The sequence below is a fragment of the Pezoporus wallicus genome, unplaced genomic scaffold (genome assembly GCF_028554395.1).
Source record: "Pezoporus wallicus isolate ANWC-B61680 ecotype Strahan unplaced genomic scaffold, APGP_CSIRO_Pwel_v1 contig_6672, whole genome shotgun sequence".
In the NCBI taxonomy this organism is placed as follows: domain Eukaryota; kingdom Metazoa; phylum Chordata; class Aves; order Psittaciformes; family Psittacidae; genus Pezoporus; species Pezoporus wallicus.
Genome location: NW_026641070.1, coordinates 168,693 through 184,923, shown reverse-complemented (window position 1 = coordinate 184,923; position 16,231 = coordinate 168,693). Strand labels below are relative to the sequence as shown.

General features: G+C 34.0%; 1 protein-coding gene across 1 annotated transcript in view; it reads right to left on the bottom strand.

Annotated features, from left to right (window-relative positions):
• Positions 1-16,231, bottom strand: part of LOC130606014 (CUB and sushi domain-containing protein 1) — a gene marked incomplete at its 5' end in the record, with an annotated part of 426,016 nt that overhangs the window by 271,081 nt on the left and 138,704 nt on the right. Inside the window, 3 exons of the mRNA XM_057421927.1 lie at positions 1,659-1,853; positions 4,996-5,322; positions 7,102-7,284. Of these exons, the coding sequence (XP_057277910.1) occupies positions 1,659-1,853; positions 4,996-5,322; positions 7,102-7,284 (705 nt within the window). The remainder of the gene's footprint in view (positions 1-1,658; positions 1,854-4,995; positions 5,323-7,101; positions 7,285-16,231) is intronic.

Sequence of the window (16,231 nt, the reverse complement as noted above, 5' to 3'; positions counted from 1 at the left end):
CCTTGAAAGATTAAGTTATCATAGCAGAGGGCTTTGGGATGTTGTATTTCACCAAAGGCTATTGAGCAGTCTAAAACAGGAACACTTTCAAGGTCAGGTAAATTTATCTTTATATCATTTGTATTACCCTCAAGTAGTCAGTGGTATCATTATCAGTAAATTCCACATTGCAGTACAGGAAATGTTGTTACTTTTTTTCTGTTTGTCTGAGTAGTGACAAGCAAACCTATTATGACATGTGGAAATGAATAGTAACATGAATTTGTGACTAGTAAATTAATATCCCTAGTTTTGATTCAATGCTTTTAATTTTTAAAAAATGAACTCAGATAGGTTAGTTGATTTCACTCATGACTTGCACTTGTCTCTGGAAAGTATTAAAAGATTTAAGAAAGTGGGGAAAAAAAGCAACACACCAAACATGAAAAATACACATCGAACTGTCTCTGGGACAAAATGATTTGCCCTGAAAATGACATTTACATTACATGTGCACAGTTAATGAAGAATTAAGATTATTCCATGGTGGTTCTTTAAATTAAATTTTGTCATATTAAAAACAAGAACAGTTTTTTGCTAAAACAAAAATCTCAGACACCTAGAAGCAAAGTAAATTATCTCTACACTAACTAGGAAGGCTGCTTCATACAGACTACTTCTACCAGGCTGCTAATATGTTTTTTTCAGTACCTTTAAATTTTATTAGAAATGCACTGTCTTATGAGGACTGAGTTGTCAGATTGCCCAAATAACAAAAATCACGAAACTGATGTGATCCAGATCCTTAAATAACTGCAATGACACTGAAATTAAAGGAGGTGTGAGATTTACACCAATTAGAAGATTTGGATTAGTGTATTCAAAAAAAGTATCATTTAATTGAGTGTCTGACTATATATCTGTTGCTTACTAAAAGTCAGACAATTGTTTGAACATAACTTTAAAAGACACACTCTAGTAGTTCATTAAATACATTCATGTCTTGCCTTACAATCCATTGCTGTTAAACATCAAGAAATCAGCCTACTCTTTTCTTTTTTCTCATTGTATTTCATTGTGTTGTAAAGCAATCTCTAATCCTAATTATAGCTCATCTTAGTGTGCTTATTCACCTAGACAAGAACAAGCAAACAAATTTGGAACTTTTGGGGAATACAATGAATATCAAACATAGCTCTATATCTTATCACTATATTTCTCAGAAAAGACTGTACTTCAGGTTAATATGTTACATACAGAAATTCAGGTATACTTTCACGGTGAGAAAATTAAAGGTGCATTTAAAAAAAAAAAAAAAAAAGACTTTAAAATAGAAGCTTTACTTCAAGTTTCTATGCGGTCGATAATTAAGTTCTTCAGTATGCTAAGTGAAAACCATTGTAACAGCTATAACTTGTAACTGAGTAATGACAGTAACAACCAGAACTTGAAAAGAATAGCAACCGGATTTTTAGAATGCTAATTCATTCCAAGAATATAAAAGCAAGCTATCTTGTTTCTATTATTGCTCTCTCATTTGCCTGGAAGAGTGTTAAAATAAGATTAATTCATAACTTCAGCTAAAGCAGTGTTACTTACGTGCGAAATGTAAAAAAGTAAGCTAAATTTAAAGTTTCATTATTCAAACTGTAGGTGCAAAGTAAAGATTGTGCTCTTACCTTCACAGCGTGGGACAGTAGAGCTCCATACCACATTTCCATCTTGCATAATACATGTTATGGATTCAGAGCCTTGGGTCTTCACAAAACCATCGTCACAGTGAAAGGAAACAGAACTTCCTAGGAGAAACCTGTCTCCAAAACGCCTCCCATTTATAGGAATGCCTGGATCATGGCACTCATTCTGACCAAATGCTAACAAAAACATAGTAGTAATAATAATAGTAGTAAGAATGACAATATCAATAATAATACACATAATAACAATCACAACAATCACTCCTCTAAACTTTTTTTTTTTTTTTTTAAGGGGGAATGACCTTTCTATTATGATGTAAGAAAACATAACACATAATACAGTATAATTGAAAGTACAGAAACTCCTCAAGTAAAAGTCAGATTTAAATCCAATGACATTCACACAAATGCAACATAGTTCAAATTTGGAAGCTTACTTTTTATTTCTGGCTTAAGTACACAAGAACACTGCTTAAATTTTCCTCTGGACAAAATCCTACTGTTTGCCTCTAACGTAACAAGGAGTATGAATTAGCACTGCAACTAATGTGGCAGAAATAGAGACTACTGCTAAAAGACTATGACCAGAGTAGAAAGGTATTTACAAATTTTTATGTGTTCAATCACAAGTGGTGTTCCTTCTGACTTAGTACTAGGGCCAGTTCTGCTAATATCTTTATCAACAATCTGGATGAGGTGATCATGCTCAGTAAGTCTGCAGATGAAAGCAAGATGGGTAGGAGTGTTGATCTGCTTAAGGGTAGGAAGGCCCTTCAGAGGGAACTACATAGGCTGAAACAATGGACGGAGGCCAATTGTATGAGTTTCAATAAGGCACAGCACTTGGGTCACAATAACCACATGCAACACTACAGGCTTGGGGAAGGGTGGCTGGAAAACTGCCCAATGGAAAAGGACTGGGGGGTGTTGGTCGACAGCTGGCTGAACATGAATCAGTTTGAGCCCACGTGGCCAAGGTGGCAAACAGCTTCCTGGTTTGTATCAGAAATAGCAGTGACAGCAGGGCCAGGAAAGTGATTGTCTCCTGCACTCAGTACTGGTGAGGCCAGATGCTGAATCCTGTGCTCAGTTCTGGGCCACTCACTTCAAGAAAGATACTGAGTTACTGAGTTGCTGGAGAAGGTTCAGAGAAAAGCAATGAAGCTGGTGAAAGGTCTGGAGAACAAGTCCCCTGATGCACTTAAAAGACCTGTAGCACTTAGGGACATGGGTTAGTGGTAGACTTGACAGTGCTAGCTTTACAGGTGATCTTAAAGCTCTTTCCTGCCTAAACAGTTCTATGATTCTAAGATGCCAGGAGTACAAGGAGGCACCGAGTGTGGTTACAACACCAAGCCTTTCAGAATTCAGGGAGTGTCTGGATGATGCTTTTAGTCATATAGTTTAGTTTTAGATAGTCCTGCAAGCAGCAGCGAGTAGAACTCAACTGTGCTTATGGGTCTCCACCAACTTGAGAGCCGCTATAATTCTAAGATTTTGTGTCATTGTGGTTTATCTGCTGAATTGCCAATATAAATCTTAAATCTACAGTTCACTGACTGTTAGTTATGTTTCACTTATAAATCAATAAACTTCTTTAATCCTAATTTGATTCAAATTGTACGAATGGCACACTTCAGGAGGTCCAGAAGTACTAGCACTTTAGCTGAACTTAAACTAAATACTTCCTACTGACACGAAGGATTCCTAAATAATAGACACTGCCATTTGCAATCTCAGTTTTCCATTATGGAAGCATATGTGCTGTTTAGGTAATTTTAGCACATAAAGTATGCATCAAACAGTAACACCTAATAGGAAAAATGTGGTGGAAAGCTCTTCTGTGATTACCAAGGCAATTAGGATTCTCAAGAGAGTTTGATCCATGAGTATTATATTCTTGACTGCACAATTCAGCTACAAATAGAAACAGCAAATATTTTCTTACTACAGTCCATCTTTACTTAAGTAGAACAGCATATGGAAAAACGGATCTGAACAATCTCAGACAGAAGCAGACCTAGAATTCAGGACTCACTTTTTCTGCTAAATCTTTTAATCTCTATAGTCTCAATTAAAGTGAGGATCGGTCTGTTGTGTTACTTTTCAGAGAACAGGAATTATCACTTTCTCTGAAAGCAAAGGCACAATTTAGGCACCTAAGGCTTAAACAGGGTTTCAGCTCATGAATTCCAGTTTTATATGGGCCATCCTTGTAATAATACAAAGAAGCACCTTGACTCCGAACACTGTTAATTACTTTAATTGACACAAGATAGGAAAAATGCAAGATGTGACCAATACAACTTTATTGTCAATTAAATTCTTCTATAAGCTTAGAAGACAATTTCTGAAACTACCAAGAAAATCTCCATATAAGTAATGTCTTTGACTTACTAATAAGACTTCTAGGAGAGTTAGCAGTTTGTGGCAAATGTAATAATGCTTTCCACATGACTACAATGCTACTTGAGTTGACAGTATTGTTAAGTAATATCCTTTCATATAGACAAAACAGATGGCCATCTGTGTTCAAGGCCAGGTTGGACAAAACCTTGGGCGACATGGTCTAGTGGTAGGTGTCTCTGCCCATGGCAAGGGAGTTACATTTGAGAAGAACATTGTTAAAGATATTACATTCTTAAAATTCCTAAAGAATCTGGAGCTGGAGAGAAAAAAATATTCTGATGAGTAATCTCCTACAGGAAATACTTCTGCTTGAAATCAGCTATGCTCTAAGATGCTAGAAAAAACAGAGAGGTAACTATTATGTATATAGCAAAAAAGAGATTGATATATTTAGGGGTCTGCATTCCCAGATACCATACCATCTAACTGGAAGATAAAATGCAAAACTAAAGCAGGTTCCCAGAGCTATTTATTTGCAATGATATTCTAGTTGCTTTTTATACTTCTATGCTTTTCAGATTAACATCTCCATTTTTGGGAACTAAGATCAACACCTTTTTCAATTTATTCCTGCTGGTTTCATGAAGAAGGATATTAAATCACTTGCAACAGATGCCTCAATCTGAATGATCTGTGCTTTAGTTATGTGCTCTGTATTTATGCAGTGTCAGCTAAAAAGGCCCTTAAATAATAAAAGGAATTCCTCAACACTATTACAATTAAAATAAATAAATTGTAAAGATTTAGGTAAGCTAACGAACACTAGGAAGACAGCTGAAAGCAGTGCAATTATACAAGCATTACAGTTTACTTCTGTATTATAAATAAAAACATTTTCTATCTGTCATTATTATGAAGAAAGACAGCTTGATTTTAAGACTATGTATAAAATAAAAGCAAAGGCTCTTACTTGTGTAAGTGATATTAAATCCTCTTCCAGTGGTAGAATGATCTGACTGAAATTCAAGCCTTACTATGTGACCACTGCTAGCCAACTGGGAAGGGACTTCATTGCCAGAAAAAGTGCCAAGAGGTGGTAAATCTGAAATCCCATCATCTTTCACTGTAAGGTAGTCAAATTGAGGTTCTACATCAAAGTCATTGAAAATCAGGTGGATTCTGCTTCCCGGCTCTGAGATAATTAACCAAACACAGTTCATATTGTTCCCATACTCCTCAGGATAATTTGGAGAAAGTATAATTCCAGACGGTGTGGTGAAGTTGAAGAAACAAGAGACTAAAAAAACAACAATAGATTCTTAAAATACTATCCACAAATATTATAAATGTTTCATTTTTTTTTTTTTTTTATTGTGGAAAGAATGCTTTTGAAGCCTGGATGTCAAAACTACTACACAGGCAAGCTGGAAAAGTTTAAGACTGTCAGAATATTTCTTCAGTATAATGTGTCAGCCTTGAATGTTTTTATTTCCCCAAGTGAGGCTAAGTAACTACCTGAGCCTCCAAAAGATATGACAAGCATATAGAGAATGCCAAAGCAGGAAAGCAAAAGTAATGCCTGATGGGTCAGAATTTGGAAAAATTGGCAGGCTTGTTTTGAAATGAAAATGCAACCTCCAAATTTAAATGTGGATTTTCTCTAAATGCAAAAAATAATGAAAATGTGCTTAGCAATCCAAAAAAAATTGGGCACAAGGGCCAGTTCTGCCTGTAGTACACAAAGTTCATGTAATTAACAGCAGAAATTTAGATGTGCCTTGATCAAGAACTCTTCAGAGTACATAATACAAACTTATTTCACCCCTACCTTCCCCTTCAATAGCACGGGGAAATGAAATATAAATGAGTCATAGCTTTCCTCCATTTCACTCTTTTGGGCCAATTTTCTGTAAGACAATTCCTAATTGATTTTAGAGTCATAAGCTTGTGGCTGGTACCTTAGTGAGATGTACAGTGTATTCAGAAAGAAGAAGGATCACTGCATATTAATTAATGCAAAGGATAACCATTACTCATCTCTTTAAATGTGTCAAACTGCACTCAGTGTTTGTAAATAGATGCTGCAAGTTTACATTCTATTATCTTTCATAGCGCATATGCACATCAAGCAGTGGAATACTATTGCCAACAGGAACTAAAATATCAACCCTATGCAATACTGCACCATGAACAAAAGTGACTTATGTCCTAAAGAGAATTGCAACCACACTGTCTCCATCCCCAGGCCTTATGTGCTTAGACACATTTCAGCATTGCACGGGCATATAAGGACTTCTTCCAGTTCACAGCAAGCTTACTCAGCTTGACAAGAACTGTACCAACACAGCTGCAAAATACATATGTGCTCAAGTAGAATAGGACACTTCCCAAAGGCTGTTTTGAAAATCCAGTACTGAATTATATGACTGTTCACAGGAAAAGGTAGTATGGTCTGGAGGAGAAATGAAGTGCCTAATAAGCCTGTATCCTAGAAAGTTTTACTCTATTTTAGCATAGAAGAAAAAGAAACAGAAAATTAAAAAACAAACAGCACCCCTCTTTATTTAAATCCATCTATAAACTTACCTACAAACATATATTACCTTTAAAGGCAAAATTCAAAACTAATTATTTTATCTACCCTTTTTCTATGTTAGAGATCCTTACATTCATTTTCATGCTTTATTAGGATATCAGACAAAAATCTCCATTCTTTTTTTATGTGGATCTGGAGACTGCTTTGCACTGACAGAATCAGTGTGTATGTTCCACTGAGTCCCTTCAAACACTTCCATGTGATTACGAATTGTTCATTTAGAGTCTAATTCACCATGCATTTACATTGAGAGTGTTAAATGGTTCAATTAGATATAAAACGAGGGGAAAGAACATTCTAAAACAATCGTATGTGATGCTTCCCATAAATAAGCTACTTTTGAGCCAACTAAAAAAAAGCCCATGTGACTGAAAAAGTCTTCAAGATCTTTTGAAATGTTTTCCTGCTGGTTAGTCACAAATGCTAAGAAAAGCAAGAGGCTAAGGTCAGAAAACTAATACAGAAAAAGAAAATTCTCACAAACACAGCTGGGTTTGTTGCCAGACCACTGGTTGTTTTGTTGACATGTAATCGTTCTCTCTCCCACCAGTTCAAAAGCTGCTTGACATTCAAAGGTAAGTGTGTCTCCATGCAGAAAACTGCTTCCAGTCCTTTTTCCATATGATGGAATTCCAGGGTCTCCACAACCTCCTTTCTCAATTTCTGAATATCAAAAAAAAAAAAAATTTAACACAATAATAAGGAAAACATATTTATGAGCAATTTATATCTCAGAATCAGTAGAGCTTTCAAAATATTTGGCTTATGCCTTAAACTAATATTAACAGCTGAAAGTGAACTAGAGGTAAATGCTGTAAAACCACCTCTAAAATGACTTGGGATCTAAAGTCTTTTCATAAACTAATAGCTTCCGTACCTGCACTGCTTAAGATAACAGAATACTCATATTTAACTACATGGCTTCACTGAATTACAGCATACTTGAAGGTAAAATTGTCAAGTCATCGTCTCCATTCTAACCATGGAGACATACTATGTTTAGATAGATCCTGTTTCTGGTAATGAGGTACTAGTAATGAAAAATCTGTCTTAACTCTCTCATCTGCAATTCCATTTATAAGGCTATTAGCAATACAATTAAAGGTATATAATTCACTGATAGCATAAATGAATTTCATTTTAAGCACTAAAATATAATAAAAAACAAAAGTGAGGAATTATTTCTTGTCGTGGTCTCATATTTGTCTCATACTTCAAATTAGAGCCACATTTTTCCCAGCTGCATTCAACTATGCTAAAAAGACATTAACAGTTTGGATTATATTTCTTAGATATTCTCTAGGAGATCTGCTATTTAAATAACTTAATTTGTAGATGTTGAGCATACATACACAAAAGAAGAGAATAAAAACCTCAAGTCTTATGAAATTTATGAGCAACGAGATTATTAGGAAATGTAAATATTAAGTGCCTGTGATAGAAACTGTGAATCATCTTACAAATTACTATACATATGGCTGTCCACCAAAAATGAAAGCTCTATTTCTTTACCATTAAATTTAAAGCAGTTTATTAATTTCCATTTCAGTGACAACAATAATAATGAAGCACTTCTGGTTCTATAACTGTGTTGCTACATCTGTACTAAAATGATGTAAACCTGATATGAATGAAATTAGTGATAAGATACTTGCTATTTAAATGTTTTCCAGTTCAACCCAAGGTATAAAATCTGAAACACTCAAGATAAGAAAATTCAACTTGCTGAATATTACTAAATGTTGGTATAATTTAACACCATTAAAAATGTCTGCGGTCAAAAGTTTTAAGTCCACTAATGTTAAATCCTGCCAGAAGTGGGTATCTTGACATGCTAACAAGAGAAATTCTAAGATGCAGGATGGCATTATTATGGTATGTGAAGTCAATCCACTATGTTTATCCCCTTAAAGCAGTTTTGAAAAGATTGTTGACAAGAATGTAGAGAAAGGTATGCCATGTACTTCACAAAAGAACAGGTGATTCATCAGAATTACAGGGATGTAATTTTTTTTCTTATTAATCTTAAACTGAATTTTGAAGAGAAAATTAGGAACTACCTACAAGTTCAAAGGCATTCCATAATCAGGGTTTTATTTAAATAATTTGATTACCAGATAGTAGTACATATTGAACGCAAACCTCTTCAAAAAAAGTCTACCACACATATATAATAAAACACCAATAGAGCCATGTAATAAATACTAAATACAAATATTTTAATGTAGTTTTCACCTGCCTACTCTACTGAGATGCTGATTCCTGCTACCACTGTGGAGCAGCTGTGTGTGGTCCCAGCTACCCACAACTCTACATCCTACATGAAAATGCGGACAGGTACAGAAAATCAGAACCCACATTTCAACCACATTTTATAAAGTTCATCTCCTCCACTGATAGGAGAGCTACATCTAACCGAGCATGTAAAAAGGATCATAAACACTCATCCAAAAACACACTTCTTGAAGATAAAGGTAATACTGTCTCAGACAGGAGTGTCAGAAGGCAAACTGTCAGCAGGGTTTTGCAAAGGCATTACTGAAGATTTATCCATTAAAAGAAGGCGGCAAGTGTTTCTTTCCATGGTCTACAGAAAAAGTATCAAAATATCTTTAATTAATGAATTTACTGAAGTAGAAGACAGATCATGATGCTTCTAACTCTCAAGAGATACGCCAAGCCCTAGAAGAGGGTTATGGATCAATGAACCAAAACTTTTAACAGAAATTACCATGAATCAAGCTTTCTGGCAGGTTGAAGATTCCTTATTTTTTTTATGTCTTCAGTCAGAGCCAAGCTGTTACTGAGGAAGGCAAGTATACAGGATAAACTTTTGAAACTAACCAAATACTTTGTACTGCTTAATATATCACCCTTCATCCAAGAATAACATTTTACTTGGGATGTAGAACTGATTTGGATCTTTAAATACCTTATTTGCAAGCACAAACAAGCAGTTAAAAACACAAAAAACTAATTTCAGGTAGAAGATTTTTAATTAAAAAAAAAAAAATCCTTTTATTCTTTGGAAAAGTAAAGCCACTTTATATTGAAAAGCCAAAGAACTCATTAAAATGTCAACATGAAGTGTACGAATTTTATTTCTATTCCAGCTTTCAGAGTATATGCCTGTTTGTTCAACATAAATAAGGAAAACAAACCAGGAAATTTCACAAATTCATAAAACACTTCTGATGATGTCTGATTTTAATTTTCATAAAAAAAGCTTGAAAAATTCCATGCAGATCTAGAAATCTACATCTTCAGAAACCTTGAAGTCTGTCTAACCATAACAGAAAATGTACTCCAGCCCAAACCAAGTTATTCAGGTGGATAGAAAGCACCCATTTAAGTTCCAAGGATAACATTCAGTTCAAGTTTCACATAAATTTCCTGGTATGAAGACTTACAATAACATGTATATCATGTAATTCTTATCACATTACAGGTATTACTATCAATATCACAATTCTAGATCAATTAATATTCTACCAATTTCAAAGTGACATAAAGATCTGTTGTTTTCATACTACAAAATCATAAGCAACACTGTACTTAGATACATTAACACTTTCCATGCACTTTTTTAGTTCAACATTCATGCATATGACAATTTCCTTCCAAAATATCTGAAAAAAAAAAACAAAAGCCCAAAAAGCTGTCTCTTAGCTGACTGAATTTTTCTTATATATACCAACTACAGGTCAGGTAGTGGTTAAGATGACATAACTTCCCTTCCTCGTAAAAAGATAAAAACTTTACGTAACAGTCTCAGTTAAAATGTCCATTATTATTATTATTATTATTATATTATTAAAATATGGTAAATTACAAATCCATGTAAAAATTCTTCCAGCAGCAGAACACATTATTAAATATTCACTTATTATTCAGAAAAATATGAGGAAGCAACAGAACAAAACTAAGTCATATGCAAGATTGTCTGTACATTTCTCTTCAGTAAAAAGCTAGATTTCTGCCACATATATTAATGACAGATGACAACTTAGAGAATACAGAGAAGGCCAGATTCAGGAGTTTTTGTTTATACATAAAGAATACTATTGGTTTATAACCATACCCAGAGTAATACAGGTATGTAATGATTTGTCAACATTTTTCTGCCCTCTGGGATTTAATACAGCTTTTTATTTCATTGTCTCTTCTGGTACCTGTTTGACATCCACTGATCAGAGAACATTTTTTTTTAAATATTTAAATTCAGTTGAGGTGCATTGTGCTTATTAATTCAACGCATGCAATTTATGAAGTAGAATAATTGGTACAAAGAAGTTATATATCCTTTTGATTAAAAAAAAACAAACAAGAAATAAACCAAAAACTCAAACCCCAAAAACATTCATCTGACCAAATCAGCTGGAGCTATGGCTGAGCTCTCAGAAAAATTGTATGGGACAGGAAATGTTTTTAAAATGACAAATAGGAAAATAAAAGCTATGCTAGCTTATATGAAGTGTGGCAATAAACCCCCTACTCATTTAGGATTATTCTGTGTACTCATTCAATGTTGGACTTCTTTTGATCTGAGTAATTGGAACTGTGTGAAATTCATGAAGTTTCCAAATAAGCTCTCAAGCTCAAATTTAAACATCATTTTCCTCTGGTTACCAAAATATTAACACTGATCTTATTCAATTGTTTATGGCTTTCATGTACTCTCTTTCAGTAGCCTGGGGAAAGAGCCTTTTCATCTTGTTTGTAAACTAGAAAATATACTCAGTTTCAGGGAATATTCTCTCTTTAATGTTGGAAGAATGACACGATTAAATTTCTGATGAGAAGATCATATCCCTCTGAATTTAATCAAAGACATTTCTGTTCCTGTGTTTCCTGCCAAGGGAAGAAATACGTCAATTCTAAAGTGCTATTAACCATCTATATATGTATTATGATTACTGTTTAAAGGTGTCACATTGCAATTCACGCCTTTTTGATAGAAAGGCTTTGTATTTGTTTGATCCAGGTATCTGAAATACGTAATAAAATGCTTCATAGATTATAGTATTTGGCAGTCTTGAATTTATTATTCATGGTTGTAATTTACCTTTTCTTCCCCTTGCTACTAGATAACAAATACACAGTTAAAATCAAATTCTTAAGGCCACTGTTTTCATTCACGCTATCCAATGTTCTAGCATAGATTATTAGTGAATCATCATCAAATCACTAAATATGTAGCTAAACTTTTACCAGTGGAATATTAATAATATACTTACACTTTAATAGTTCAGATGCATAAACACAATTTAAATTAAATAAGTGTTTTAAACATGTGGCTTACACAAAAATCCATTGTTGAGGTCAATACCTCTTAACCCCAAAATCATTAATTTGACAGCCTCTTATAATGATCATCTTACCTAAGATAAAGACAGGCTAAGGGAAGCTGAGAACTGAAACAAGTATATAGTTAAAAAAAAAAAAAAAATAGTTTGGAAGTTTATTCCTGCATCAGACAGGACCTGTTCAGTTTGACATCTCAACACCTATATGACAAGGCCAGAAATTCATGGCTTGAATACAAGAAAATTGATCATTTATTTTATTTCTTCTTATTCATCTTGTCTACCTGCATTAACAATCATAGTATCTGCCACAGTGGAATCTGATTTAAAAATACAAATGGAGAAACTCTTACACAAATAGAAAACCTTATAGAAAGAGAAGGGATAGAGAGATATGCCCAGAATTTTATAAGAGAACATAAGTAAAAGACTGATACTATAGATACGATTCCTGCAAAGGAGCATGGGAAAAACTACTGAAAGTGAAAATGATAAAACTGATAGAGGAAAAAAAAAATCAGATACCACATAATTGGACTGTAAAAGTGGCTATTAAAAGCTAAAATGAGGTTGGCCTAAAGATAAAACCAGGGTGGCCTTACATGATAATTTTGTAGATCATCACAATTTTACCGTTATTCCAGTAAATTTCTTCAAAGAAATTTTACAGTACAATTTATTACTAGTCTCCATCTATAAAAGGAGAAGGCCTCCTTCATGGATCATATCGTTCCAAGCAGCATTCTAAAAGATTCTCACAATTTCTCTGAAATGTTTTGTCCTTGCTGTTATCAAAAAGGCTACATATCACATCCAGTAGATTAATTTTTGTTGCTTCTACCTTATTGCATTCTGTATCAATATTAAAAAAATAAACTTGACCTTAGAATCAGATAGCTGGAAAACTGACATGAAAAATTTTATAGAAAGTCCATTTAAGCTAACAATCCACTATCACAGCATATGCATGACTTGTTGGTAATGACGACATATTGTATCATAAAAATCCTTGAAAGTAGTAATTTGAGAAGAAAACAAAACATGACAAATATGTTCTTTAATTTTAATATTTACTTTTTAATAATATATTAATATTTAACATTTTAATATGCAGAAAAATAAAATTTCAGTTTGTTTATGATCAATTTTACATGTCCAGAGGTAGATGTAGACCAAATCTGAACAGGGATGAGGAAGAAGCATTTTGTGACTTCTTGCAGAAATGTTTATGATACCAAGTAACTAACTGATGAAACAGCAGGCAACATTCATTATCAGGAATTGTAGAAAAATAAATGTGGAAAAAAAATAATTATGAGCTTGCAAGGCACAATGGTTCTGACTTGACAGTTACCTCATTGTAAGCTATTGAAAAATGTTAGGAATTGCTATGAAAGGAAGAGTGAACAAAACAGAAAACAGTATTTTGACAACAGACAAAAATCTATTCATTTTACATGTTGAATGCTGTATGTAGTTCTGCACCTCCATATGAAACAGGATAGAATTAAGGAAGGAAAACAGAAGATCAAAATTACTTTTTCAGAGGAACTGGAGACCAATAAAATATACTGGAAATCTCTTTTTATTGGGAGATGAAATATGTGTTCAGAAAGGGATTGGACAAATACCTGAAAACCTTACTAAGTGACAAAGTATTTCTCTTAGAGCACCTTCCAGGCAGGCTGAGAAAGTTTGGGCTGCATGGAGACCTCAGAACAGCTTTCCAGTATCTGAAGGAAGCCTACAAGGATGCCAGAGAGTGACTCTTCATCAGGGAAAATGGGTAATGGGTTTAAACTTGAACAGGGGAAGATTCAGTTTAGATGTCAGAAGTTGTTCTTTGTTGTGAGAATGATGAGGCACTGGAACAGGTTGCCCAAGGATGTTGCAAATACTCCATCCCTGGCAGTGTTCAAGGTCAGGTTGGACACAACCTTGAGCAACCTGCTCTAGTGGAAGATGTCACTGTCGATGAGAGGGGGATTGGACCTAGATGATCTTTCAGATCCTTTCCAACCCAGACCATTATATGATTCTATTTAAGACTTGCATCACTGAAATCAGGGGAAGTACTCTGGGATTATCTCTGTCTTTTAATTTATCACTGCATATTTCACCATTTTTTTTCTTTAAACTTTAATTATTGCCTATTATCAACATGCTATGAGCTTTTGGTCTCACTGTAGATTTTTATTCTAATATTTTATGGTAAGGAATACTGTATCATTCAAAATGCAGATTTCATTTTTTGTTTACTTACAGGAAGAGTAGAGCCTGTTTATAAAGAAGGCTGAGTAGTGCCTTGGACTACTAACCCAAACATATCCTGTGGAATTCAATTTAGCATGTTAAGGTGGAAAATCAGAAATAAAGTAATAAGAAAGTTTAGTTGCCTCAGAAAAGACTAGAATAAGATAACGATGAATCTTGTGAAAAGGTGAACCATGGAATGAGGCAAAGACAATAAAGAAGTGTGTAGAAAGTTATTAAATGTAAAAGAAAGAAAAATAGCTAGCAGGAAAGGAGAATGAAGAGCACTTTCACCTTTCTGGGGCGGGGGGGGAGGGGGGGGAAGAAAAAGAAAAACATAGATAACAAGTTTAAGTAAAATTAAGTAAAGGGCAGGATAGAAAGAGACTCTCTAGAAAATGTAGACAGATTCAAGGGAATATGGACTAACTAAATTCACATTAAAGTACTTAAAGCAGTCTATGAACTATTAACAATTATCTTCAAGAACTTATGGAGGTCACAGCTGACTGGACAAATTCACATGTAATATCTATCTTAAAAACTAGAAAAAACAAAGGAACTATACAAATGCATGTGTACATAATTTGCCCCCTCAAACTGGGAAAATGATATGTGTTATCTTCCTTTACAACATAGTATCCTTGGAGATCTTTACCTAAAATCACCTTAAGCCCTGACAAGGAAGACATGGCAGTCATCTAGAAAAGAATCAGTGTGCTACCAATATTTTAAAAGTGCAAGAAAATAGACCTCTCTAATTATAGAACTGAAAAGCTATCCCTGATCCTAAAAAAAGTAATGGAACAGTCAGCAAAGGAGTCTTTCTAAAGGGTTGAAAGATAAAAATACAATTACAGAAGTTAACATGGTTTCATTTGAAAACTGGTTATGTCATATAAACAATATGACTTTTCAATCATAAACCCATTTGACACAATATATTTGTATTTCTTTCAACCATTTAAATCAGCAACACAACCTACTAATTAAGAATTGGCATCACAGAAAATCAATTTAGCTCATATTAAATGGATCAAAATTAGATGATAGTATCCCATAGGATAAATGTGAATAAATATCATTAGGCAAAAAAAAAAAAGTACATACTATTTGAAGCAGTTCTATTGCCTAATGATACTTCCTAGTACATACTAAGACAGACTGAAATTTAGTAAGTATGTGTTAAGAACTGCAGGCAATAGGAAAAATCCAAACAGGTTTATATCTTCTCCCCACCCCTGCAAAAGTACTTAAACTCTAATTTCTGTGAGGAAGGCTATGCAAGCACACGCATGCTAATACTACTCCCTGGCATCCAAACAAACCCAAATATACTCACTACCTGAGAGAACTTACCCTAACTCTGTTTTTCTTTAAAAAGAGAGGAAAAACACATCAACAGGCATATCTAGGGACATAGACTGGAAATAGTTTACATCTGTGTTTACAAGGTGTTATGTACTTCCTTTATTTTCTATATTACAAGTAATACTGCTAAGATTTTGTTTGTTTACAAGGTGTCATGTACTTCCTTTATTTTCTATATTACAAGTAATACTGCTAAGATTTTGTTTTAAAGTAAACAGCACTCTGCTTTCTAAAAGCTCCCTAAGTGCAAAGTCATTCTTTGGACACAGAAAGGACACATAAAGATCCTCTAAAAACATTACAAGTTACAAGTAAATTGCAAAGGAACTGCTCTTTTAAAAATCTTTCTATGAAGGATGCATAACTTCCTACTCAAGAAGGGACTGGCCATGGCTATGCTGACCTGTGAGGGTCAGAGGAGAGGGGAAAGTACAGGGGAACAGCAGATGGGTCTGTAACTAAACCCCCTTTTGTTTTTTTACATCTGCAATATCATATTACAGATCAAATCTGTGGACAATGAAGGTCACTTGTATTCCAAATTTCATTCCTTTCTTAAAAAATATACTCTGATATTTATTGCATTAATATGATGATTTTTATCTATCGTCAGCACATACTATATGGATTCATATACAAAAATACCTCATTTAACCTCATTAATACCTCATTTAAGTAAT